We start from the raw sequence: 21607 nt of genomic DNA, 5'->3' as shown, positions 1-21607 counted from the left end.
ACCTGGGAGGCACCTCTTTGGGATCAGGATCTCGCTCCCACACAGGCCAGCAGGGCTCAGGTAGGTGCAGGCATGAGGTCAGCTGGTCATGCATGGGAACCTCTGGAGCTTGTTATGTACCTGAATTTCTAACAGGAGGTCAGTCCGCTGACACGTAATCCTGGGATGAAGGGTGCATTTCTAGTCTTCCTACTCAGCAAGCAAGGCAAGCCTCAAGCAGCAGGGCGTCATTTTTATGTAGTATTCACAGGTACAGGAGTTGTACTGTAGAGATGGGTTTGATGGTCTGTTATTTATGCCTGGGGGCAGCTTTGAAGTGGGAGAAGCTTCCGGCATTTTCCCTTCAGAGATGTCTCTAATTTTCTGTCTCCTGCCCTGGTCCCAGTCTTGTTTGGGGCACAATAGTCTAGTGTGAAGTTCTTTGTGTGTGAGATGAGTTAGTGCCTTTGTAGTGCAAGTTTAGTAGGTGACCGCTCCTCCTGTCTATCGAATCAGAGAAAGTCCACTCTGCTAGCTTATCGGCTCGTAAATGTAACCTCCTCTAAGGGTACTTTCTGGGCATAATAGGGACACCCCTGGCACCAACAACTGTGATCTCACAGGGCTGGAGAAGAGGACCGAAAGAGTACCTTGCTGCACTGACGGTTACTGCTCTTGCTGTACCTGGTGGCTAGTAAAGGACTGTCTAATGTGTCCTGCTCGTGGAGAAGTAGACTCCTGAGCACTGCTGAAGCAAGAGTCTCCAAGGGTCAGTTGGCTGACCTCCTGTTCCCTGCACAGGTCCCCAACAGCTGAAGAACCCTGCTGGGGAAAGTTGGTGCTCAAAAGTTGTCCCTGAATTTGATGGGCCCAGGAGAGGCATTGAGTGCAGCTCGGTCACCCAGGAGGCTAGTTACCTTCAAAAGAAGGGAACCGTCTTAGACAGCTGTGCTGGTCGAATAGCAGCCCACTGGCTACCGGACTTCTACCTAGCTTGAGAGGACTTTAAGGGACGTTGTGCCCTGTGGCCAGGATCGCCTTACCTCACCTCACCTTACCTAGCCTGTGGGCAAATGAGTAGCCCCAGGAAGACTCCTGTCAACTGCACAGCATCTTCAGCCTTCTTGAGCATCTACAGCATCCTGTATCCCTTACATCAGGACGAATCAATACAAATCAAAGGCAAGAAGCCACTGATGCTGGAACTGGACTGGAAACTGCTTTTTTTCTATGAGGTAACTATTTTTGTGGATCTTGCTGGTTCCCCTGACTGGCTCCTTTTCCGGAGTTGGTCACCTAAGGTAGCTCTAAATAACTTACATTGATACATATGAGTTTTTCTTGAAAAGGTTTTTAAGTGAAGTGTTAAATTCTTTGTATTAGCCATGCTTGTTCACGTTTAAGTAAATAGCTGCGAGTTAGTATACTGCGTAAATTCTGTATCTCTGAGACCCTCTAGTAGATCTTTTTAGTGTCTAAATATGTATAAAACTCTAGTCTGTTTATAAATGAGTGTCTGATTTCATTTGTGTTTCATTCCTTTCTCCTGCAAATGTTTTGATGCTGTTTAAATGCTTTGCACTTGTTCTTTTATGTAAGCCTGACTGTTCTGGGCCACAGCTACCCAGGTTTGAGCTTAGAGTTTAACAAACAAAACCTCATTGGTCCTAAAGGGGTTAGTAGTGTATTAGACGGTGAGGTGGCACAGTAACACTATATAATACACTCCATTTCCTCACAGTTTATATTTTGTATTTAGTGTAGTCATTCGTAATATATTTGTGTTTGGGTATTGCAAAATTTCCAAAGCTCCAGCCTTGTATCAGATGACGTCATGTCGACATAGACCTGTTATTCATTCCTGCACTTTCAATTCACAGACCACTGTGTTTGGATTTTGTTCAGCATGTTAGATGAATGTTAGTCCAGCCAGATCACGGAATGCACATATTTGTTAAATGTATGTTATATTGTTAGCTAGTGTATTGCATATTGGTTTGCCTACTGTTCCAATGACCTTCTGTCCTAGCACACATGTACTGTTTTTTCATTTTTATTGGTTCTCTTTTTATTTAGTTCCTCTTTGTGTATATTATGCATGCAGTTGATCATGTTATTGACCTATAAATCATACATAGTATTTTAATCCTATCATCCATGGCCAACAATAATCATATTTTTTCTTTTGCTTCATCTGTTGTCCTATATTTCTATCATATGTTCTGCTTTTTGTTTCAGTAAGTTTAATCCATTTTCATTATTATTTTTCCATCCATCGCTATATTCGTTTTTTATTCCAGACCTCTATTACCCACCAGTCCGTAGTTTATTCATCCAGCTCCCCTCCCAGTTCCACCCCAACATATAGCGATTCTTCACTGCCTTCTCAGGTAAAGAACACTTGAAGCTGGGTTTTCAGAAAGTGTGAATTAAACTTTCAGATAATTGAGAAAATGTAATTGCCTTATAATTTGCAGGATAATGTTTTGGGACTGAATAATCTGACGTCTGAAATGTCATTGTGTCACATTGAAAGAACCAGGTACAAAGTAGTAAATCAGAAGTCTGGACGGATTGCTAATTCACTTGTCATACTTGAAGAACAATCCTTCATTCTCTTTGTTACAAAGTCCCTAAATCAGCGACAACCCCAGTATTTAGTAAAACTTTTATGCCCTTGAAGGGTCTAAACAGTACTTTGAATGTGCTTCACTGGCTGTGCTGCAGGTGCTGAGACTCCTTTTCATACTCTTGTGTTTCCATACCCTAACGTCAATCTTCCTACCTCCATGGTTGCAAGTATGTATTGTGATAGTTGCTATGAGCTGTTGTGGTATCTGTTCACTATTTGCTACCAGCTAATGCTTGCATGGAAGGTACTAACTTAAACATTACTTTTTGTGACACCTCAAATATATTGTGAGCTTGCAAATATTTCATGCTATTTTCTACTCCATATGATTTATGATGTTTGTGGTGTTATGACAACACTTTGTGGATATGTTGTGCTAGAGTGCACAATAAATATGCTTTCTTCTAATCTTTTCTTTGCATGCATCTGTCAGCCTAGTGATTTGAGGAAACATCGTAGAAAGGTAAAGTCTTTAGACCCTACATGTTCCTTACACATTTTTTATGAAAACAATGTTTGTCCAGTATGCCTGTCTGCATGCTTACCTTGCAAATACATATACAGTAATGTGTGGGTTTGATCATCTCCTATTTTGATGCATGTGTAATTATTTTAAGTCTGTTTTATCTTTTCTTTATGACGAAAGGAAATGTGCCGTATTTATCTGCTTTGTGGAGTGTTTAGAGGTTGTTAATTTTAGTTATTGCATTTTGATACATTAGTAATATATTTTTCGATAAGTTCGTTAGAGCTACTCTACCCTATGATTATCAATTTACTAAATGCACAATAAAATTCTGGCTCCCTGAAGAAAGGCGATCCACTCCTAACGGATAACACAAATTGCCCACCATTGCCATGCCCCTGTAATTTTCGATAGTGTCAGCTTCCCTACATGTGACTATTTACACAAATTAGCAAAATTATCTCTTACAATAAATTATATATATGTAAGTGCAATGAGAGTTGCTTTTCAACAGATTACAATTCTGAAATATATTTTGTTGCTGTTCACTTCTGAAAATCCACTGTTCATCAGTTAACATTCAAGCCTCACTTATGGTCATGGACGCTTTAAAGAAAGCAGAGCAACTGTGCCCTCCCTCTGCCTTTCAACAAAAGCAAGGCAGTATCGGAACAATTTTTCTCTTTCGAGGCATTGCTATAGTCTTTGCCTTCAGACAAACATCTGGACCCACCACTCCAACAGTCCTATCTGAGTAGGCAAAGGGGGGTTTAGTAGGCAACACTCGGGTCAAGATAGGCGACCGACTTCTCGGGCCACATCCCTTCCGGCAGCAGACTCCAAGCCTCTTCAATTTATCCTTGGCGGCAGGTGACCATCAGTTGGAGGCAGGATCTCTCATTTTCTCCACTGCTGCCAAACGGTAACATCCAACAGGTGGGTCACGCAGAAAGTCCATAGGGGCTATGTCTTTCTTCCCCTTGCCTTTTCCACCTACATCAAAGCAGCTTTTGGAGGAAAATATTTCTGTTTTGCTTTAGGAACGCCAGACGTTTTTGTAAAAAGAGGAGCCTTGCAGACTACCCTGCCTCAGAAATCTGATCTAGTTGTTACTCCCATTATTTCCCAGTGCCAACGAAGGATGGAGGCCTTCATCCTACTTTAAACCTACAACACAAACTTTTACCAACTGATGGAAAAATTCAGGATGCTCAAACTAGCCCAGGTGTTTTCTGGCCTGGAGGAAGAGTTTGCTGTATGCCTATTTCCATGTCTCCATCCTGCAGGCCCACAAACTCTACCTGTGGTTGACAGTGGGCCTCGAGAATTTTCAATCTACCATGCTCCTTTTTGCCCTCACCAGCGTACCTCAGGTGTTCAGAAAGGTGATGGCCCTGGTCGCAGCTTACTTTTGGTAGTCGGGAGTGTCAGTCTCCCCCCCCCTACCTTGATGTCTCAGTTGTACACCACTTCCAGATGGTGGCGAATCTACTTTGTGTTCGAGCTCATGATCAAAGTGCCGAAGTCACACCTGATTCCTTTACAGAGGCTCCATTTTCATCAGCGCTATCCTGGATATGATGAAATTACGAGCCTTCTCTTTGGAATAATATGTCCAGAACATTTGGGCTTGGTCTTGATGTTTCATCCTCATTCTTGAGTCTCAATGGGACTGTTTGCCTCCTGCATCTAAGCTTCTGGATCATACCAGATGGCCTTAGTAGGCTCTGCAGTGGGATTTGTAATCTGTGGGCTCAACACCAAGGGAACCTGTGGATGGTCTCCAGGGTTTAGAGGACCTTAAGTGGTGGCAAGTTAACCGCAATTGGATCAGAGAGAGACCTTGGCAGTGGTGACAATCGCCTTCCCTGCTGGGCTGAGGTGGTCATCTGGCAGAGTTCGAGATCAGAGGACTCTAGTCTCCGGTGGAGGCGTTGCTTGTTGCAACACCATAGCCATGTGGTGTTGCAACAAGCAGGGCAGAGTGGAGTTGTGGACTTAGCTGGCGTCTTTTTGGATCAGCTGTCCCCATGTCTGCTGGCCCTGAAGACTGTTTCCTCATTGTGTAAACATCAGCTGGAAAGAGGTGGAGAGACTCCATGATTTGGACTCAAGAGTACTCCGTTTTTACATCGATCATACCAAAGACCATTTGGTGGACGATCAGCTCTTTGAGGGGTTCTCTGAGAAAAGAAAGGCAAGGCATAGGAGAAAAAAAGAGCGTTAGGGGCGAGCAACATGGCAATCCTATATTATTTACAAAAAACATGGGAGGAGTGGTGAGTGACGCTCTCTACAGTAATCACACCTATTTCAGACAATTTTGTGTTGGAGAATACATCACAACATCCATCTGCTGGCTGAACACCTCCCAGGGATGGACAATCACTTTGCCTTCCTTCTCAGAAGGATACAGCAACAAGTCCACGAGTTGAAACTACACCCACAAGTCCTACTCTCATACTTTCATATGTGGGGGTGTCCACAAATGGACCTATTTGCAAGTGTAGAAAACACAAAATGCCCAAGCTTCGCCTCCACACCAGCTATCCTAAGGCAATGCCATATGGATGAACTGGGCAGCAATATTTGCCTATGCTTTTCCACCTCAAGACAGATACTGGGTCAACACCACAAACGTCAACAAAGTATTTTTGTGTGGACATTTTAGCACACCAACAAGCCATTGTAAAACAGACAGTTCCATGTATTCCCTTTCAAATAACTGCAACACACACAGGATAGCCACAACGTTTGGAGAGGGACTGCTTTACAGTCTGTGCAAATAATGTGTTTCTACAGACACACATGCATCTAAAGGATTGTTACTAACCCTGTAAGCATCTGTAGGCAGCATGTACTGTTGTAGATTTACATGCACCCTCCCTCCTCCCCTAATCCCTGTGGCTGTTGTATACTTTTACACAATTTCAATTGCATGGACATCTCTTTATAGATGCTTACTTTCACTCCATCTCACCCGCTTGCGGGCAAACAATCTAACAATGGAGTCAATGCCCCTGTGCATAATCACCAAGAGGAGGAGTCACTCTGTCTCAAGTTCGGAAAAACTACTTAAAAAAAAAAGCAACCTGCACACATTGGCCCCAACACTAGAAGGCGGTAGTAAGTAAATCATTTGAATCTACAGCACTTCATGCCACAAACAGATGCTTACAGGGTAAGTAATATAATCCTTATCAAGTTGTGAAGTCCTCTGTATCAAGATTTGCCATGCTGTGGTGAGGAAGCAGCCTCCAGAAGGACTTGGGGCCCATTCCACCAGCACCATAGTGTTAGCACTTCCAGTCCAGGCAGCAATGGGAGCATTAGTGAACACATTGACAAAGCACTGCTGCCTTCACAGCCGGGTATGACCGGTAGGGCATTTTAGCCATTTTGGCCTGCATGACTTTTTGATCGGTGTCATTCCACAGACTCGGCATCTTGGATGCTACTGCTTTAATATCTATACACAAAGTGAGGTTTGATGTATCCATCCGATGAACAAGTTACTTACCTTCAGTAATTCTCTTTCTGATGAATACTCTAACAGAAGATTCTTCACCACTGATCCTCCTCCCTGTTATGTTATGTTATGTTATGTTAGTATTATTTGTACAGCGCGCAGCTGCCCCAGCAAAGGGGCGTCCTGGCGCTTGAACAAGTGCTAAAACACAACACACGGGAAAAAGGAAAGAGACTGCTAACCAAGTACAGAAAACAGGAAAGTTTTGATAGCACGCCTAAAGATGGACAAATTGTCCAGAGCTCGAATGTGCACCGGGAGAGAATTCCATAGCCCAGCGGCAAGCACTCGGAAGGAGCGGCCACCCATCCTGCTAAGTTTAAAACTGGGGCAGATCTCAAGGACCTCGAAGGAACATACGGGGTGAGCAAGTTAGCCAGTGCAGGCGGCGAGGAGAGCTTCATGATTTTAAAGGCCAAACAAAGCGCCTTAACCTTGATTCTTTGCCTAACCGGCAGCCAATGAAGGGCAGAAATAGTGCTGGAAACCGAACAGTGCCTGGGAAGACCAACAATGGCCCGCGCCGCAGCATTCTGTACCCTTTGTAGCCTAGATGCCTCAGCCTGGTTTATCCCCAGCATCAGTGCGCTACCGTAGTCCAGCCGAGAAAGAACTGAGGCTTGGACCACGAGCTGCCGGGTGGGGGGGTCAAAAAACTTGAGGATTGGCCTTAATCCTCTCAGGATTCCGTAGCAGGTGGCAGCAACCTTCTTCGTATGACCTGTGAAGGCCAGTGCCGGATCCAGCCATACCCCTAGTTTCTTTACTTCGGAAGCAGGTACTGGAGTGACGTCCAGTTCTGGGGGCCACTACTGATCTCCCCAGAGCTCCGCATGTTTCCCCAAAACCATAACTTCAGTTTTTTTGGCATTCAGTTGTAAACAATTGGTTTTTAGCCAATTTGCCACTGCCACAAGTCCCGCTCTGAATCTGGGGGCATCCACTTCAGGGTCTCCACTCAGTGTCACCGCCAGCTGCGTATCGTCCGCATATGAGGTCATCGTCAGACCCCACTGTTTGACGATCGCAGCTAGCGGTTTCACGTAGAGGTTGAATAAGGTCGGGCTCAACGAGGAGCCCTGTGGGACCCCCAGGTTCAACTGATGGAAAGTGGACTGGCAGGGTGGTATAGCCACCTTAAAGAAACGGTCAGAGAGGAACGAGCGGAACCACTGAAGAGCCGTCCCTGCTACTCCAGCTTCCTCTAGGCGCTTAATCAGAATACGGTGAGACACCGTATCGAATGCGGCGCTCAGATCTAATAAAAAGAGCGCCGCCGTCCGCCCAGAGTCAAGCAAAGCAGTCTCAGTGCTGTGTCCCGGCCGAAAGCCATTCTGACTCGGGTCTAATATATGGTTATGGACAAGATGTTCAGTCAAGATGGAATTGACATGAGCCTCGGTGACTTTGGCCGTCCAGGGAAGAAGAGATATGGGGCGATAGTTCTCAGGCAGGAGCGGATCTGCATTTGCCTTCTTTAAAATTGGGGTAACTACCGCCTGCTTCCATGCGGGAGGAACCATTCCGCTAGACAGCGACAGGTTAATTAAGGTAAGTATCGGAGCCCGACACAGGGGGGAAAGCAACCTAATTTGAGCTGGCTTCAGCGGATCCAGAGGGGAGCCTGATTGAATCCTGAGGCTCAGCTTGTCAAAGGCCTCCATAGATAAATCAGGCAAGGAAGTCAAAATCTCATAGCCCGAAAGGTTGGGGCCAGCTAACTCTGGGTCAGGCAGAGACAGGTCAAATCCTCGGTAGATAACCTGCACTTTCTCCAAGAAGAAGGAGGCTAGACTCTCGCAATGAGATTTCTGCAGAGGTGGCTCTTTTGTTCATAAGGTCTTTAAGTACCTTAAAAATTAATTTGGAGGGGTTGGTACTGGTTCGGAATTCCTGGGCATAAAATGCGGCCCGAGTTCTGCAGATTGCCCTATGATAGGTCTTCAGTTTGGCAAAATAGAAGGATTTCAGGCTGAGGTCATAGGACTTCCTCCATTCCCTCTCAGCTTTCCGGCAGATTTTTTTAAGCTCGGCAAGAGAGTCGTTATACCACGGGCTGGGTACCTTGGAATGACATTTCGACCAGCGCATAGGTATAAGGGAGTCAAGGGCATCCGAAATCCATTTGCAAAACAGGTCGTATCCTTGTTCCACATCCAAAAAAGGGCTCAGGGGTTTCTGCTCCAGTAACCTATAAAACCCCTCAAGTTTGAGCTTGTGCCAGTGTCTTTTAAGAATAAGCCTATCCACCGGTTTGAATGGCATATTATCAATGGGACAAAAGACTTCCACCAGTAGATGGTCGGTCCAACCAACCGGGATCGGGTTAGACACTTTCATCCTCTCCAAAGTGGAGAAGAAGGGCTCAAGGATGTGTCCCCCTATATGGGTGGGAAGTGTTATAAGTTGGACAAGTTGCAGTGTTTCAAGATCTGCAAGCAAAGTGTCTATGGCTGTGGATGATATGCGGTCAAAGTGGATGTTAAGGTCACCAGTGATGTTAAAGTTTGCACAGCTAGGTGCTAAAGAACTTACCATCTCGGCAAGGGCGGTCTTGAAGACTGTATCATTGCCTGGTGGGCGGTAGATAAGAATGCCACTCAGCGTAAAATGATGACTAAAGGACACTTTAAAAAGGGCGCTCTCACAGGCTGGCAGCCCAAGGGCTTTCCATTCCGCGGGAAAGCACGATTTTACCGCCATAGCGATGCCACCTCCTCTCGTAGCACGATTTAATGTGAAAACCGTATATTCCGGAGGGAAGGTAAGATTGAGAATGGCGGCATCAGAATCCTGGAGCCAGGTTTCAGTGAGGAGAAGTAAGTCAGGAGAGTCCTTTCCAATGAGGTCATATATAAACTGGTGATGTTTGACCAATGACCTCACGTTCAGGTTCCAGATCCGAAGTACACGGGCCGCGATGTTATTGCGCGTGACCGGATTTGCTCCTCCTCTTCTGTATACAAAGTTCCCAAGTTAGAGGTATGCTCACTGGTGAAATTCATTCCTTTTGCACTATGCATCCTAAGTTGCTGAGTGTCTAAAAAAACTGTTATAAAACTATTTTATTGAAACATTTCTATTACAACTACCTATGATCTATCTATTCTAGCCATTCCTTGCCCTGACATGCAGCCTTGGGTTTGTTCCTACCGTAATTGTCTTCACAAAGTTTCTATTCCTTCCATCTAAAAAAGGTGAACAAAACTGTATGTTTTGCAGCATGAACCCTTTTCTGGATTCACATTCTGTGCATTATTCCGCCATCTAGTGGTTGGGACCGGAATAGCTTTTTTTTCCTTCTGTTGTGGCCGTCGTGGACCACCATTTGGTGCCAGGTACGTCCCCTGTGTGACGTCAGACGGCACCCAGGAGGTCGTTGTGCGAGGTAACCATCTACAGAGTCTTTTTTCCACCGTTGGGTCTGGAAGCAAGAAGGGATGCTCCGAAGTTTTTCAGGAAAATTTCTGAAAAAGATAAAAGTTGAAATTTCGAGTGGAAAACCATCATCGACTGTCAACATCTCAACCGGAGAGCAAAACTTAACTACGAGAATGTTACCCCCCAGTACCGAAGACATCAAGGGTTAACAAATGGCGAGGTATGGGCCATGGAAAATACCCCTTTCAAATTCTGCCCCAAGTGCCACCATAAATTCTCAACGCAAATCCATACAACTTGTGCAACCTCTGCCTGCCCAAAGACCACAAGGACAAAGACTGTGAGGCCTGCACAGTGTTCCAGCCGAAAACCCTCGGGCACGCCGAAAGCAGGGAGAGGCCCACTATGCAACGATGTCCCAGGCATCAAAAAAACCTTCCCTGAGGGACCTAGGCCTTTCCAGAGATGAAGAGGACTAGGGAGTTCCAGCTTAATCCACGCACCAAGAATACGATGTTGATATTCTAGAAAAAGATTCCGGAAGAACCCACGCCCACAAAAAGATTGCAAAGGATATAGAGAAGAAGACTGATAAGGAAAGACATCATACACATCCGTCGGAACAGAAGAGCCACGATAATAAAGCACAGCCTAAGGCACCCCCAACGCCAAAGAAAAAGGCAAACGTCAGCCAGCCTCGAGCCAAGGAACCCCACAGCACCCTACCAAGGCAAAATAGCCCACGGCGCTTTAAACCAGAGTAGAATACAAACCCAAGAAGGGTACCTCAACGGCAACGAAATCAGAGGCAAGCGCAATAAAAAAATAAAAAAAAAAATATCTGGTCTCCGACGCCAAGAGAGCTCTCGAAGTAGAGAAGAAAAGAAAACCGTTTGAAGCCAAAATGGCAACGCTCCTCCAGAAACAGGAGTTTGACGCTTCACTCAAGGAATTCTGAATTACTAAGATCCCCGTCGCCGAAGCGGACAATGTTGACGCCGAAGGGGCGGAAGACTCGGAAAGGGAACAAGAGGAGATTCTCGTATCACCTCCAACCCCGAACCTCGCGATGATCTCGAGGAATACATAGATGCACCAGAAGAGGAGGAAGCAAATTTCGAGGACACATGGAATGACCTCGAGCCAAAGTCCAGAGGAGGAGATATGCTTTTATCCTTCGAAGGCATCCAGGCCAGATGACATAGCCTTCTACAACTACCTAGTAAAAAGAGAAGCAGATGCTTTCGGAGTTGCACTTGAAGAGGAACGACGACACACAGGCTTCCTTTTAGAAACACTAGCCCCAACAAAGGGATACAATACCCACCAATGCTACCAATCCTGGACATAGACAAAGAAGCCTTTAAGGAGCCGACCTCAAGCAAGGGGGTAACACCAAGGGCCAGAAAAAAAAAGTACAATCCCTCTTCCAAGGACCCTAATTCTATCCCGGGAAACACAGTGCCTGACTCCATCATTGATGCCACGGCCAGGAGAAGAGCAAATGACCTCTCGAACAGTAGACCCCAGAGAAAGAAAGCAAACGTATGGATATGGTAGGCAGAAAGATGGAAAAGGTAGCAGCAACACAGTGGCGCATTGCAAACTCTAATGCCCTGCTGAATAGGTACAGACACCAGCAATGGGATGATATTGAGGAGTTCATCAAGCAGCTCTCCGAAGAGGACAAGCAAAGGGCTATATCTATTGTCCAAGAAGGTAAAAACATTGCTAACACGCCTTAAATCAGCACTATGCACAGAAGACTGATATGCACATGCACCACTCTAAGTAGGCATGCCTGGCTTAGAATATCGGGTGTTAAGCAGGAGGATCAATCCTCCATCATCAACAGACCTTTTACCGGGAGGCACTATTTGGAAAAGAAGTGGATGAATCGCTCCAACAGATTAAAAAAGATAACGAAACTGCAAGAGCCGTGGGAGCCCTGCGACAAACATACTTTCCAAAGTGGAGGGTTGAACATGAGAACCCACGGGATGAGGAGCCTTTGTTCAAGGACAGCAACTGTCACATCAACAACAGGGCCAAGGGAATGGTCAACAAACTAGCCAGCCACCAGGATACCTAGGTTGGGAACAGCTAAATCAGTCCTTTCGAGGTAGAGGCGGGGCCAGCCCTCTAGAGGAAGATTGAATGGCTCAGATTGACTCCTGCACAGGAAAAGACCCCCACACAACACCAGTGGAAGGCAGAATATCACAGTTCCTACAACAGTGGTGAAAGATTACTGTCATATGGATACTTCGTTACATATATTGCGTTAAGTTAGCATGAGTGCATTACATGTTTAAACAGCCTTTTTTCCTTCGGCTTCAGTTTTGCACACGACACATACTTGTTGTTGTCGCCTTCACCCTAGAAGCGGTGAGGTGGTTTATTTGAGAATAATATGTTATTTCTATGCTATCAGCTTTGCCTGGTACACTTGGTACAACTGTCTCCACACTGAGAGCTGCACACTCTAAAATTAACCTAACACAAGGTTGCTGGGAGGCTTGATCCTCGCACCACATTAGACATAACACAAATAATGTTGATGCCAACATTTTGGGCTCTACGCGGGTTTAAGATAGAGTTACACGGAATGAACATAGACACTTGGTGCTGCGCATGAAGAGAGCTGGTAGCTGTTGATGTGATCTGCTCCTACTGACATTGAGAGGTATGGGGCCGCCCTGCTAAAGCCCGAATGAGACCTTCTTAGATATAAAATAATATGCTAGATAGGGTGCGCGAAATATAGGTGATATAGATTTCTATAGAAATTGCATTATAACATGCTAGCACCTTTTGCTTACTATGGATTAGTGACTATGCTTCTGACTCTGATTTTTATAATCTGCATTTTGGTATTATACAAGATACTGCGTTTGAGAACTTTGCATTGAATAATAAATATTTCAAACTTGCACTTGTGTTCTTTGACTCTCAGTTTTGGTTTGAAATGATTATATAACGAAAGAGTGTTCATGTGTTCCACGACTCCTGAGGTATTCTAAAGATCATGTTCTGGTTTGTCTAAGACATGGATCATTCCATAATGATCCATGAGACACTGTAGCTAGCTAGGTAAGGGGATTTCTGACACTGAGATGAGTTTTTGGATCATCCTAACTCACTGAGGTTCTAGATCTCTATGCACAGTTCTGTGGGAGAACGGAAACCCTGCTACATGGCGCCCAACTGTTTGGTTGGCCTTATTTCATGACACTCGAGTAGTATATCATTCAAACCTTAACACCTTCATTCCCGTTTCCGGTAAACGGTGGTGTCGGAAAAACCTACCTATTTTTGAAATAGGTCTTTTCAAGCTTGAACTCTTCTGAAAACGGTTTCTTTGAATTACTACCCAGTTGTGCTACAAACTGTTCTTTGTCTCTTTTCACTTCCTGTGCTAACATGGCCGTGGACATAGCGCAGCATAGCCGCGTCGCGGTTCGCGACCACTTGCGGGGTTATAATGTACCTGCGGAAGGCTTGGCTGTGGTTCTAGTGGTGAGTGCGGAACATGCGTACCCGTACGAATTGTTTTATTCCTGGGTAACATTTCCGGCTTTGGACGCTAATTCGGGTGTCTTCCATTCATACACTGCCACGGATGTACCGGCGGCTTATGCTCCGTACAGGGCACTGGAAGTACCTATCGACGCTTGGCAGCACGGAGTTTGGTTTGGTGGCGCCCTACCCCATTCTTTAACGGCTCCGAGGTTAGGTCCTTTGTCCATTCCGGGCACAAATTGGCCCGCTTTGGGTGGATTTACTCCTCATCCTAATCGCGCCACTTGTAACGTGGGTGACCTGCGGCGTCTTCATGAGGTCGCGGTTGGAGTGATTAGAGCGCTTGTTCATTACATTGGTCGTAATATTCATGGCGCAGCCCCCGCAGGTGCGCAGCTTCGGGCAGAACAGGCTGGTTTGAAAATCAGTCCTGTCTTGGTGAATTCCGTTATGGGCAGAAAGCCAGAGAATAAGGATGATTTTCCTTACTGGCTTGCCGAGAAATTCGACCAGCTGGAGGCTGTGTTTCCTAATACGACTCCGGGTGAAAAACACCGGATTCTTACGCTTAGTTTACCGAAAGATTTAGCCCCTGAACTTGCTGACTGTGAAACATGGGGTAAGACTTTTGCAGCGGTTTACTCGAGGTGCTATGGCACCCCGTCTGTGTCAAACCTTTCTGAGGTCCTTAAACGTGTTCAGGATGATCACGGACCGGAGTCGGCGGTTGAATTGGGTATGCGCCTGAGCGGCTCGTTTGAGACGGTTTGCGGTCTTATCCTTGCAAATGTCAAGGGGGATGCAGTGAACTTTCAGGTGGCCAATGCTCTGGCGTTAATTCCCGAGGCCGAGAAACCCCGTCAGCTGGCAAGAATTATTGTGGCGGCTTATAAAATGGTTGGCCGCACTTCTAAGGGTTTGAAAGCTTTTTCTGAAAAAGAGAGGAAGCAGCCCCAGGGACAGTCTTCGGAAACGGGTGGACAACCCAAGTCCAAAAAACAAAATTGGCCTAAAAAGCAGAAGCAGGGTAAGCAACTACAACAACAGACACAGGTTTCTGGTCCTGCACCTTCGCAGCCTGCGCAGTCAGATCGAGTTTATGATTTGCGCGATCGCGCGATGATTAAAACGCCAGAGAGATATCAGGCTTCTGACCAACGCTCTCCTCGTTCCTTTCAGGACTCATCGGCTCCGTCAACCGGTGGTGGAGGGGGCGGCAGGGGCAGGGGTGGCCAGCAAGGACGTGGCCAGCCCCGCACGCGAAGTGAAGGGGATCAGCGGGACGACTCTACGCCAAAGAGACCGCAGTTTGCCAAGAAGAAAGTCGCAGCCTTAACGGCGCATCGATATGCCCCAGATAGTGAGAACGCGGCTTCGGAATCTGACGTGGGCTCTGACCTTGCTGGACAGCGCGGCGGAGATTACCATAGTGAGAGAGGCCCTCCGTCCACTGTTGAAGGTGACAGCGACTGAGACTTTTATTGTGATTGAAACAGCAGATACGCATGTTGCTCCCCCTGAAAGACTTTTTGAAATTGTCCTGTTAATTGAAGGTGACATGCAGCGAACTGTTAAAGGGGTATTTTGGGAGAATCTTTCGGATACGTATGACATTTTGCTTTCGGAGGCTGACTGGCCCCCACCTTTTGTTCTCGCAGCTCCGCGAGGGGAGGAGGTAATCCTCCCCAGTTTCGCGCACACTGTACCGAGAGTGGAAGCGCTGCATTTTGCAGAAGAGTGGGCTCTGGCGCTTGCGCCGGCTGTGTACCGAAATCAGTGTGGCTGGGATAAATTGTCCCCTAGCCATGAGATTCCTTTACGGTCACAGCCGCAGCCACAACCCCAGTATCCCATACGGCGTGAAGCTAAAGCTTCGGTCGCGGCTATCCTTGAACAATTGGAATATCAAGGTGTAATTGAAACGTGTGTGTCACCAATGAATAATCCCCTTTTTACTGTTAACAAGCCGGACGGCTCGTATCGTCTAGTTTTGGATTACCGGCATTTGAACTCGCATTGCCGTAACTGTGCAGTACAGAATACTCACGGCTCTGCCCTAGTAAATAGTCTTGAGCGTAAACGGTTCAAAACCACGCTTGACATTTCCAATGGTTTTTATGCACATAGATTAGATGGTCTAAGTTCCCAATGGACCAGTTTTACGTGCGGCGGCGTACAAAAAATGTTTAAACGACTCCCAATGGGATATAAAAATAGTCCTGGAGTGTTTTCCGCCCGCATAGTCTCTCTTTTGGAGAGTTTCGATCCAGTTGCATGTTCGTATGTGGATGACATTTATCTCACAGACGACGAACTTTGGGTGCATCTGTGTCGATTGAACAGCATAATTTGTAACTTTGCAGACATGGGTTACAAGTTTAACTTTGCAAAATCACACATTGCGGAGTACACAGTGTTGTTTCTAGGTTATGAACTTAACCATGAAGGAAAGGGATTGGCTCCTCACTTCCTGGAGAAGTGCGCGCAGTTGCGCTCTCCGACAACGCTGAAAAAATTACAGTCTTTACTGGGTTTTTTAAATTTCGGGAGGACATACATTCCGGAATATGCCCAGCGTATCAAGCCTTTATATGCCTTGGTACAACCATCTTTTTCCAAATCATGCTGGCTGCCTGAGCATTCAGCCATTCTGCAGTCTTTGCAGGCTGATTTGCTCACTTCTGACTACTTACAGACCCGTGATAACCAGACCAACCTGGTGATAAGAATTATCCCTGGGACGGTGGGTTTCACGTACCTTACTTTTAATGAGGGGGATACTGTACCTATTGCTTACAAGTCACACTTGTACACTTCGGCTGAACTGCGTTTTTCCACTGTGGAGAAAGTTTTAACGGCTGTGCAGATGGCAATTCTTAAAGAACGTGCCCTGTCGCAGGGAAAGCGCATGTTGGTTGTTACCCCGTGTCCTGCCTTGGAGGCGGTCACGAAAGCCAGTGTACCGAATTCTAAAGCTTTGCACCCTCGGTGGATTCAGTGGGCTACATCCTTGACATCTCAGGATGTCACGTTTATTTTTGACGCCGCTTTACGGTCGCAGGAGTATTTACAGTATGAATTTGTTCATCCTGCTCCTTTAGCAATGCGGCCGTTGGAGGATTTCCATTGTATCATTTACACAGATGGTTCGGCGCAGGTTGCGCATGGCTCTAAACATGCCTACGTTTCCGCTTGCGCCATTGTGGTCGGTGCCATGGTGAACGATGAGTTCAAGTCCAGTGTCGTGCACACGCAGACGCTTGGGGACTGCACCGCACAATTAGCGGAGCTGCGTGCTCTGATGCTCGCATTGGAGTACGCTGATCCTTGTGTGACGACTTTAATCGTAAGTGATTCTTACTATTGTGTCCAGTCTTACAATGAGAACTTGTTCTTTTGGATTCAGAATGATTTTCATGATTCCAAGGGTAGCACAATAAAACATAAAATGATCTGGGTCCGAGTGGCAGAACTTAAAGAGAAACTGCCGCTCGTGTTTGTGATTCATACTCTTGGCCACCAGCGCGTGGGGGTCCACGCTGTTGGCAACTCGCTTGCTGATGAAGCAGCGAAGTCAGCGGTATCGAAATACTTAGTTGCAGCAGTCACGAGGTCCAAAAGCAAAATAGATGATGACATCTTGGCGGCTGTTGCTGCCACGGAGAAGGGAGGTAAATATCCTGCGGGGTTCCCTTCGAAGTACACATACCACTTAAGTCCCGATAAGGTTCCTTATGTGAAAATTCCTGAAGTTGGAGAGCGTCTAGTTCCCAACTCGGATCGCAGAGCTTCTCTGATTACAGCGGCTCATGAAGGTGTGGCGTCTGCGCATGCGGGCGTCTCAGCCACTGTATCTCAGCTACAACAGAGGTTCTGGTGGCGGGGACTGTACAAACAGACGCGCGATTATGTCCTTATGTGTGACATTTGTCAGCAGATCAAGCCTTCTACTGCTGCGCGTCCGCCTCAGACACAGTTGTACATCTCTAATAAACCACTTGGTTGTGTTTATTTGGATCACTGCGGTCCTTTTTCTTCTGATACTGCGTATAAATACATCTTAGTAGCAGTTGACTCATGCACACGCTTTGTATGGGTATGGCCGCATCGAAGCGCTGATTCGCGAACTGTCATTAAGGATTTGCGTGTCTTTGTGGGAATCTTTGCTTGTGGTGCTTTCCATTCGGACCAGGGTCCGGCTTTCGCCTCTAAGGCGTATAAGGATGCTATGGTTTCGTTGGGAGTACAGGTGAAGTTTTCAAGTCCCTACAGGCCTGAGGGCAATTCTGTAGTAGAAAGAATGAACCGCGACTTAAAGCAATCTTTGACAGCCCGTGTTATAGGCACTGGTAGAAACTGGCTGACCCACCTCTATGGCGTGCAGCGTGCGCTTAATAATCTCCCTAGAAGGTCTCTGGGTGGGCGGACCCCATACGAAATGCTCTTTGGTATCAAGCTGTACGTCCCTGACCTTGATGGTGCAGACTGCCAGGCCCAGGCCGCGGCCTTTGACGTAGATGAACATTGCAATGTTTTACAGGATCTACAAAAGACCAGAGACAGTCTTGCAAAGGAACACTTGCCCTCCACGTCGGATGATGCGTTGCAGATCCCGGTAGTTGGCTGGCTACCCCAAGTTGGAGAACTGGTTCGAGAGAAGATCGATAACAAGAAAGAGTTTGGTCCCTCGTATCGAGCGCCGGTTCGAGTCCTTGGAGTGAAGGGCACAAGAACAGTCATTTTACCACCACTTCCAGGTCGTAAGGAAAACAGATTTATTTCTATTGACAATGTCAAGACACACAGGGTGGCCGATTCTTCATAGCATGACACCGGCTGTATCCTGTCCTTCCATGGTGAGGCACTCTGTGCTGGCTATTACATCTGGTGCAGATCAGGAGGTGTCCCTCGAGATGCCTGCCATATCCAGTCCTTTATTAAATACTATTCCTGTTACTAACATTGATGAAGTGACATATGCAGATCCTGCTGATTTATCTATGTCCGATTTACATGCTCGTTTGGCTAACCAGTCCAGATTCTCTTTTGACTCTGATTCGGAACTTTCAAAGAAACCATCGACTATTGCAAAATATGCCACGTTGTTTAAAAAACATTTTTTAATTCCACCTTGGACATACATTTGGCTAATACTATTTTCATTTTATCTTTTTATGTCAATTGGTTTTGTGTTTTATTTTTTCCGCCGGATCGATGGCCATTATGTGAAAGAAAGAACAGGAATTCGGTACCTTAATGGAACATTGGCCCCTCTTTCCTCCTCACATTCAACACACAGACTAAAGAGAGACTTACATTCAGTAGAGATTACTGCTTGGCCTGTCCTTGACGGGATTGTGTGGGATGCGGTTAGGTTTCAGATACATGGCCCCACAGAAGTTATTAATGTTCCTAATGTGCTTAGAGTAAACATGGGAGATGTGATTAAGCAAAATATTCGTTCTGATGATTGGGATCTTCAGGCCGTAGAAGCATTGTTCTCTGATTTGAAATATTATGCGGCCTTTGATGATGAGGATTTGTATTTAGATTCTGTCAATTATGGTGATTTGTTTTGTTACCAACATTATGGAAATCATTTCTTGCACAAGACAAGTTCCAGGAGGGTTCCTGTGAATTACACTCAGTGGGAACATTGCCCTACTCCTTTACAGGGGAGCTCAAGTACATTTCTGGGAAAATACTCTTACTTTACGGATTTTAATCAATCAAATCCTGAGTCGTTTTATTTTAAGGTGAACCAGAAATTCATGCCCAAAGTTAGACTAACTGATACAAAATTGCTGTATTCAAAGTCCTTTCTAGAAAGGTTATCTGTGGATGGCTATGAGTTATGGAAGGATGCTATTGACCTTAAATCGGTTTGGGGTACCAAAGATTGGCAGGTACAAGGCACTGAGGCTTTGCATCGTGCATGTCTCATCCCGAATCACATGTTGTTTTTAAATTCTACTATTTCCCAAACAACATGTTTTGGATTGGCTACATCTAAAAAATTAAATACCCCTACTATCCCTGATTTAGAAGAATATTCAGGTTGGAGTAATTTCACTACATTATCCATCAGTGGGATACAAGCACTTTTGCAGAATTCCTCCTTTAATATTTCCAGTTTTGATCCAGATGGGTGGCTTTTGTGGCAAAGAAGCTCTGATTCTTGCCAACGTCGTTTTTTGGGTTTGTCTGAAGGTTTTACACACATCAGGCCAGATCCCAGGTTTGAAACAGATCACACTGTTACAACTTATTCAGTAGGCAAATTGTGTCAGAACTGGTTACAACATTCCACTTTAGCTGCAGTTAAACTGCATCTGTCCCAGTTGAATGAGAATATAGAGCTAAATGATTTTATAAAAGGCCCGACTAGGGGTAGGTCTAAACGCTTTATTTATGCTGTTTACAATGAAATTTGGAAATTTTCACAAGTTGAAGCAGCTAAACGCCTGAGGGCTATTGATCAAGCAAATTTGGAAAAAGTGCTTGCAGTGGTCGATAACTGTATTAACATGCTTTCTTCCAGAATTTACACATTGGATAATATTGTTTCTTCTGTTGTTGATATTGTACATGATGAAGTGTCCACGTTATACCATGGTCAAAATCAATTGCGTTCTGTAATGCAGTTTGCCTGGACTCTACAGACAATTAAGGCTGGTCGAGTTCCCTGGACCTCATTGAACGTTTCATCCCTTTTCGCCCCGTTTAATCTTACTGAAAAACAGCGCATGCTTTCAATGCGTGATGCATCATTTTCTATGTTACATATTGAGAAGCTAGAATCCTTGCCTTTTTCTGTTGCTGAAACCACTACTGCCACGTGGCTTATTCATGGTTTAATTACATTACCATTTCCTTTATATAAATTTACTAACTGTATGTGGTATATTGCTATAGGACGATATGAACCACTAGGCAATGCATTCCTACATGAGGCATGGTCATTACCATACACATACAGATGTCTGAAGGATGGGAAAGAAGTGAATCTTAATGGTGAGGAATGCACACAGTCACCTGACCATTCATTAATATGCAGACACATTCAGTTACACGGTTCTTGTAATCAGGACCGCCCAAATTTAGCATGTGTTTTAAAAGGCACGCCAGTTCCAGCAGTGGTTCCCACATTCACATTATTAGCTAATGGTAGTTATTTGCTTTTAAACAACGAATTATGTTGTGGTTTATTAATTGGTGTGGCTTATGTGGTAACTGTATCAGAGCGTGTGGTGTGCTGCAAGAATGTTCTATACCCACCCACGCATGGGTCTTTAGATGTCTCCATCTGGCCACGGATTCCAACCTTGGAAGCAAAATTCAATGGTTTAAGCAGAATAAGGGCCCTTTTGTCTCAAAAACAAGTGACCCTGAGTTCGGCCCGGGAAACTTATGTCCTTCACATAGCTAACACCCGCACGGAGGTGCAGGCGCTTTTAAATACTGATTTGCCGTTTCATTTCTGCGAGCTGGTACACCAGATTTTTAATGCTTCTTCAACGACTGGGCTTGCACATTTTTTCAAGTTAGTAAGCAGTGGCCTCGTGACTACGTTTGAAAAAGTTTTTGGGATCATTCCCACGTTTTTCCACACTATTTTTTCGAGTTTGTTTGGTGGACTACCTGTGTTACTGGCTGTAGCCGCAGGCATTCTGTTGGTGTTTTTCTTCATAAAACATGGATGCCCATCCTGCGCAAGACGCCGTTCAACGCGTCCTGACACTGTGCCGTAATCGGATGCTCAATTACTATGGAACATTGCCGCTTGCAGCATTAAGCACGGCCTATAGATTGTCATTTCGGTTCACCGACTTCACGTGTGTCCAACCTGTGTTTCACTGCCTGAGCTGCGAGTTCGATTGGGCCATTGATTTGTGCCTATGCTTGAGGACTGCTCCTGACGTCGATTTTGATCAACTAATGCGTCCCGTGGTGGCTCATGAGCTGATCTGTTCTGGCGAAAGAGTTATGGCCTTGGCAGCGATAAATGGAGTTTTGGGCCAATGGGAGATCTCTGCAGCGGCGGATGCCTTTCTGACACACAGCGATCTGGTGAACCCACCGAGTTGTCCTCTGGCGT

General features: G+C 45.6%; 1 protein-coding gene across 10 annotated transcripts in view; it reads left to right on the top strand.

The window, feature by feature from the left end:
* The window catches only part of PPFIA1 (PPFI scaffold protein A1), a 922132-nt gene that overhangs the window by 473312 nt on the left and 427213 nt on the right, over window positions 1–21607 (top strand). For 7 of the 10 annotated variants that reach the window (XM_086959566.1, XM_086959563.1, XM_086959565.1 and 4 more), the window contains one exon: window positions 2280–2369. The exons of the other annotated variants lie outside the window; for them this stretch is intronic. In XM_086959566.1, the coding sequence (XP_086815692.1) occupies window positions 2280–2369 (90 nt within the window). The remainder of the gene's footprint in view (window positions 1–2279; window positions 2370–21607) is intronic. 10 annotated transcript variants of the gene reach the window in all.

The sequence above is a fragment of the Lissotriton vulgaris genome, chromosome 2_2 (genome assembly GCF_964263255.1).
Source record: "Lissotriton vulgaris chromosome 2_2, aLisVul1.2, whole genome shotgun sequence".
NCBI classification, from domain to species: Eukaryota; Metazoa; Chordata; class Amphibia; order Caudata; family Salamandridae; genus Lissotriton; species Lissotriton vulgaris.
This window is presented reverse-complemented; position numbering and strand designations above follow the sequence as displayed.